The 5893-nt window shown below is 34.3% G+C and overlaps 1 protein-coding gene across 1 annotated transcript; it reads left to right on the top strand.

Moving 5' to 3' along the window:
- The first annotated feature begins 3730 nt into the window (after window positions 1-3730).
- LOC133182165 (uncharacterized) lies at window positions 3731-5578 on the top strand. Its single transcript, XM_061316907.1, has one exon. The coding sequence runs from the start codon at window positions 3731-3733 to the stop codon at window positions 5576-5578; it is 1848 nt and encodes a 615-aa protein (XP_061172891.1).
- Window positions 5579-5893: the final 315 nt, after the last annotated feature.

Raw genomic sequence — 5893 nt, 5'->3', positions numbered from 1 at the left:
GAAACAATGTCGCCTTTTGACCCCCAATTGGTTCTCAGAGTGAAAATGAAATTTCGAAAACCTTTCACATATAAAGGACCAGAAATCATCCCCTTAAAGATGGGTTGGCTGCTGTGTAAAATGTTAGAGAAATAATGAGATCCATTTTTTAAAATTTCATTTTTGACCCCTATGTACCCCAGGTTAAAATGAAAATTCCGAAATCTTACTGCACATCTAAAGAAACCACAAATCATCTTCAAAAAAAAAAAAAAAGATTATGTCACTGAGTTCTGGGAACAAGGTTTTTGTAAGGAAAATACTCAGTTTTGACCTCCGTTCGCCCTCAGGGTAAAATTGAAATTTCCAAAAACGAATCATACAAAGTTCTTATCAATTTCACTTTACAACTGCACATCTACAGGACACCATCTATCATATTCCAAAAGATTAATTGGTTACTGCTTAAAATAAAAGTTTGAGGAAGAAGAAAGTGTGACAAGCGGACGGACGGAACAGGATAACAACAATATACCCAAACTATTTTTAGAAAGTACGGGTATAATAGATATGAAAACAATGGCCGAAGAGTTGATATGATTCAAGTCTGTCACAACACCATCCAACACAGGTTTTATATTATCAAAGAGGGTCATTATAACGAGAATAAAAATTTGACTTTAAACGAGATTGTTAAAAGCCCTGTAACAACAATGTATTTGTCTGTAGCATAAGTACAAAAATATATCGTACCAAGAGCATGCTCTTGCGTGCAGCATCAGTTGTTACATGTAGACAACATTCGCAGGCGATGGTGGAATGTTCCTACATAAATGTAGGAGTTCATGATAGAAAACCAGAAGTTGTCGCATTTGCAATTTTTTTTGGTTGTCAGTTGGTCATTAACATCAATAGTCAGTAAAACATTCTAATATGAAACAGATGAAGTAGACTCTGTGGGGTCTTTTAATTCGAGTTCACTGGGATATATCGAGTCCACATACTAGTACTAATGAAAATAGCATTTTATACCCGCACTTTCTAAAGAATGTTTGGATGTATTCTTGTTATCCTGGTTCGTTCATCCGCCTGACACACTGTGCTCTTCCTGTTATTCCTCTTACTTTTTACAAAGTAAATAAATCAGCTTTTGATAGGTGGTGTCCTGTAGATGTGCAATAAGGTTTCGGATTTTTTATTTTCACCCTGGATGTCAATTTGAGTCAATAAAACGACGTTTTCTACTGAATCCTGCTTCCAGGAACTCCTCATGCATTTTACCAGTAGCCAAATCGTCTTTTGGAAGGTTATTAGTGATGTGCCATAGATGCGCATTTAGGATTCAGAATTTTCATTTTCTCCCTAGGGCCCATGCAAATGGACTTGAAAATGATTTTTTCATTTTACAGGAACCTGGTTCCAGAACTCTTCTTATATAGTACGCAGTAGCCACATCACCTATTCCAAGATGATAGGTTGTGCCCTGCAGATGTGCAATATGGTTTTGGCATTTTCATTTTCACTCTGGAGAGCCGAATGGGGGTCGAAAAAACGTCATTTTCATTTTTCAAAACCCTGTTTCCAGAACCCCACTCATTTTACGCAGTAGCCATTTGCATTTAGCTTTTTAACTTTTCATTTTCAGCCTTGGCACCAAAAGGGGGGAAAAATGACGTTTTCAAGTTCCGATTTTTTCTTCTTTTTTTCTTTTCACCCCATGACTCAATAAGGGTGGAAAAAAGACTTTTATTTTACAAAACCTCGGTTCCCATATACCCTCAAACATTTTACACAGTAGCCATCTTTTTCAAGATTATTTAAGGGTTTTTTCTAGATGTGCAATAAGGTTATGGAACATTCGTTTTCACCCTTGGGGCCAAATGGGTGTCGAAAAAACAACGATTTTTATTTTATAAAATTTTAAGTTCCCAGAACTACATATACATTTTACACAGTAGTCATCTACAATAAGGTCTTGGAACTTTCATTTTCACTCTGGGGACAAATGGGGGTCAAAAAATGATGTTTATGAGTTCTAATTAAGCCGATTTTTCCTTCTTTTTTCGTTACAGAAAAACATTTTTTTCTGAAACTCTATCATCTAAAATCAGAATTTACTTCATCACAATCTTTAATGACCAGTAATGGATTTAATGTTTGAAATACTAACATAAGACCCCACGATCATATGCTCACCTATGCATTTTATGTAAATTATGGAATAATTTTTGTGACTTCTTCGCTAACCTAGTACAATTGAGCTAGCATACATATAGAGGCAAACACTTCCGTGCGGCTTGTACTATCTTATGAGAACATCTAGTGTTAAATGCTAGAACAAAATGTCGAATTGAAGGCAACAGCAGGGCTTTTTTTTTTCTTTTGATGTAGAAATTGCTTATTAAGAATATAAAAACAGGTCAGCCAATATAGGGCGCATAGAAATTCCAACAGATTGTTTAAAGACTACATAAATATTGTCAGAGTGGGTTGGGGTGGCTCTAGCATCCTCTTAATTTCAGCTTCAGAATACTTGTGTGTAGAAACAGAATGATATAAACCAAAAAATGTAGGTGACTGATCACAAAATATGAAAATGTCCAAATCACATTTTTCATAAACGTCATTCTCATACCCGTATCTTTAGCGAATGAATCTTGTAATTTACTTATTATCTGGTCAAGATTAATTCAGTTATTTCATACTATTCAGTGCTTACTACTTTCATTCGATACTCAACAGCATGCTCTCATATAGTAAGATCAATTTTTAAACCTAGACAAACAATTGACAGATACATTGATGTTACAGGGGTTTCATCAACCTCTTTTAAAGTCAGCATTTCGTTCATTCCTGGTAGTTATAAAGCCTTTGTTAGCAAATATAACCTATCATCGGGTTGTATTTTGCCTGACCTGTCTCATACCAATTGTTAGGCCTTTGTTTTTAAATTGAATTTGACTAATCCATCTAAATTTTCCATCTTAGTGATCAATACGGCGGGTTTGGCCGGTCAACATGGGATGCCTACTCTTCCAAGGTACCTCATCACACCTATGGAATTTCTGATGGTCCGTGTTTTATGTCCTGTTTACAGATATCAATTGTCGTTAGATATTTTTGAGATCCATCACTTTTCGTTATCTTCACCGTTTTCATTCAGTGAAAAAAAAGATGAATATAACGAACAGTGATCGATTGAAGCAGTCTCCGCTTCGCTTCACTAAACTCTGCAATTTACTTCTATCCTGCATGTATCTGTGATGTCATTCTCAAACCCCATAAATAGAGAGATCGATCCTTCCTCTACAAAGCAACATTGCAGTTACCAGGTATGACAATTACGTCCACATATTTTTTACAATCAATATGGAGGAATGGAAACAGGCATTTAATCAGTTTATAAGAGAAACAGTTTCGTTTCATTGGAACTGCTTACGAAATGGTAAGCAATTCTGCATGTATTATTTTATTTTATTTATTAGTCTTCACCCAGTTGTGTTTTACACAGAATTTATTTACAAATTTGAATATATTTTATACTTGTGGGCAGCAATTTAAAGTGAATATGGGTCTTATGTTTTTTAAACTATTCATGCATCATTCCTTACTTAGGCTTTTTTTTATGAATTAATTTAAAATAAATTAAAATCGCATTCAACGTGTGTATTATATTTACAGAGAGAGTCGAACAATTTTAACATATTTTTTAATATTGCATACAAAAGGTCCAACTCCTACTAAACAAATGATGAATTACTATACCAGTCAACTCTGGAAATATATAGATTTTGCCGTAGGCACAGAGGAAGATGTTCAAATCCGAAGAGAAATAAACAGAGTCTATGTGGATACGAAGAATGTTTGTCGGACTAGTCATGAATTTATTTCTGGAAGTGCAGCTGAGGGATTTAAATTTCTATGGAGTGATCTTGATATAATGTGGTCTTTCCCAATATATACTGTTGTCACGGAATGGGAAGAGTCGAACCACTCTAAAAACATTGAATTCATTGCAAGTGATAAAGGATGCAAACCAGGTTTCTACAAACTTCTACCATATTATTGTGCTAATTTAAAAACAGAGTTTGGAAACGTTTCTGATGATGATTGTTTTTCTAGAATAAGGTTTCTGGAAGAAGTGCGCAAGCATGGCTTCAACAAAAACATTGATAGCACAATTCATGGACCATGTATTGCATCGTTTATCCCAAAAGAGCACGACATTTGTTCCTGCTTACCTATTCATTCAGTTTCCTCAAATAAATTTTTAAAGAATTTTTCAACAAAATTTTGGAATAATTTAAAGTCACGTCTGTTAAAAAAAAGTATCACTGTGATGCATATGGTTCCAAAAGGTCCTACAGAAGGTGATGTGAAAGGTATTCAGTGGCTTAAATCGTTTTCTGTTCTTGAGCAACAAATTGTTCATTCACTAAATCACGTTCAATTCTGTTGCTATGGTTTATTAAAAATCGTTATTCGTGATAGAATTAATGCGCATATTGAAATACATGACACATTGTGTTCTTACCATTTGAAAACAGTTTTGTTTCATGTATTGGAAGATGTGCATTCAGACTTTTGGATTCCAAGTAATATATTCTGCTGTTTTTGGATTTGTTTTACACGTCTTCTATTATTTGTGAGAAAAGGAGTTTGTCCTAATTACTTTTTACCTGAATGCAATCTTTTTCGAAAGGAAAGAATTTTGACAAGAAAAGGCAAAATTGAAGAAATTCTTTTCGATGTTCTGAAATACGGACCAAGATATTTGGTGCATGTATGCACTATTTCCTCTCTTGATAATCCTGCTTTTTTGTTGCAACATGTACATAAATCAAAAAAATTACGAGACTTTATAACATTCTCTTTTGCACTGATAGAAGCAAAAGGATACCAGACATCATATCGGGAATGTATGCTTTCCATTGTAAAAATCTTTAAACTCTTTGAAAGTGAGACAGACGATAGAATAGTGGCAGCGCTGAAATATCTTTTTATAGGTTTTATAAAAAGGGCTGGAGTCATTCTTTATGAAAGGTTTGTTCTTACTAAATTTACTGAGTATTTATTGTCAGCAGAAGCAGCCTTCATTTTGGAACGAAATTTTCTTGCATCTGGAGGGCTGCATTTAGCGACAGTGTGGTATTGCCAGGGAAAATATAATTATGCAATAGAAGTACTCCATCATGTTCTCAACAAATTATCAGAAAGCGCACTTTTGTGTGTTATCAATAATGATTCCCTACAACGTGACATTGACAATCCTTCATGTAGTTTTACATATTTGACAGCAAACTATTGCTCATGGCATATTTACTTATATAGAAATAGCTCTTTCTGTCCAAAAGATCTTAAAAATGATGTTTGTGCGTGTGCAATGAATGAATTCGTAATGTATGATAAATCATACGCTTTATTCCTTATGTTCCTTTGTAATCTGGAGATTGGACAGAGAAAAAGCTGCACTAAAAATCTTGAAAAACTGAAGAAATCTTTTAAAGATTATCGCTGTCTTCAACTTGGTTTAAACGCTAATGAAAATTCGAAAAAACTTGCGCTGATAGCAGAGAAGAGATTGAAAGAATTGATTTGAAAATCATGAAATATGTGTTTACTCGGGTATTATTTTTTTGTTTTGTTTTCATTTGATAATTCATCAAGATTAAAGAAAAACCAACTTTTCATGTTGTTGGAAAGTATAAAATTTAAGCAATAAAAATATTCTGAGTTGACCAGTCATTTATATCTCTGTGTTTTTTTCTCTTTTTGTGTCGCCTGCAGAGCACAGCGTCACTCATATATATTAGGGATCACTTCACCCGGCGTCTGTCTGTCTGTCACACCCTAAATCTCAAGAACTATAGGAGGTATGGATTTGATGTTTTGCACATACATTGCTTGGCGCCAT

This window comes from Saccostrea echinata, unplaced genomic scaffold (assembly GCF_033153115.1).
Source record: "Saccostrea echinata isolate AGI-Se365-2 ecotype Australia unplaced genomic scaffold, CSIRO_AGI_Sech_v1 ptg000001l, whole genome shotgun sequence".
In the NCBI taxonomy this organism is placed as follows: Eukaryota; Metazoa; Mollusca; class Bivalvia; order Ostreida; family Ostreidae; genus Saccostrea; species Saccostrea echinata.
The sequence above is the reverse complement of the archived record's forward strand: the minus strand, read 5'-3'. Positions and strand labels throughout refer to the sequence as shown.

What these genes read in the sequence shown, in the direction of transcription:
- LOC133182165 (XM_061316907.1), top strand. Translation starts at nt 3,731, where the DNA reads ATGAATTACTATACCAGTCAACTCTGGAAATATATAGATTTTGCCGTA.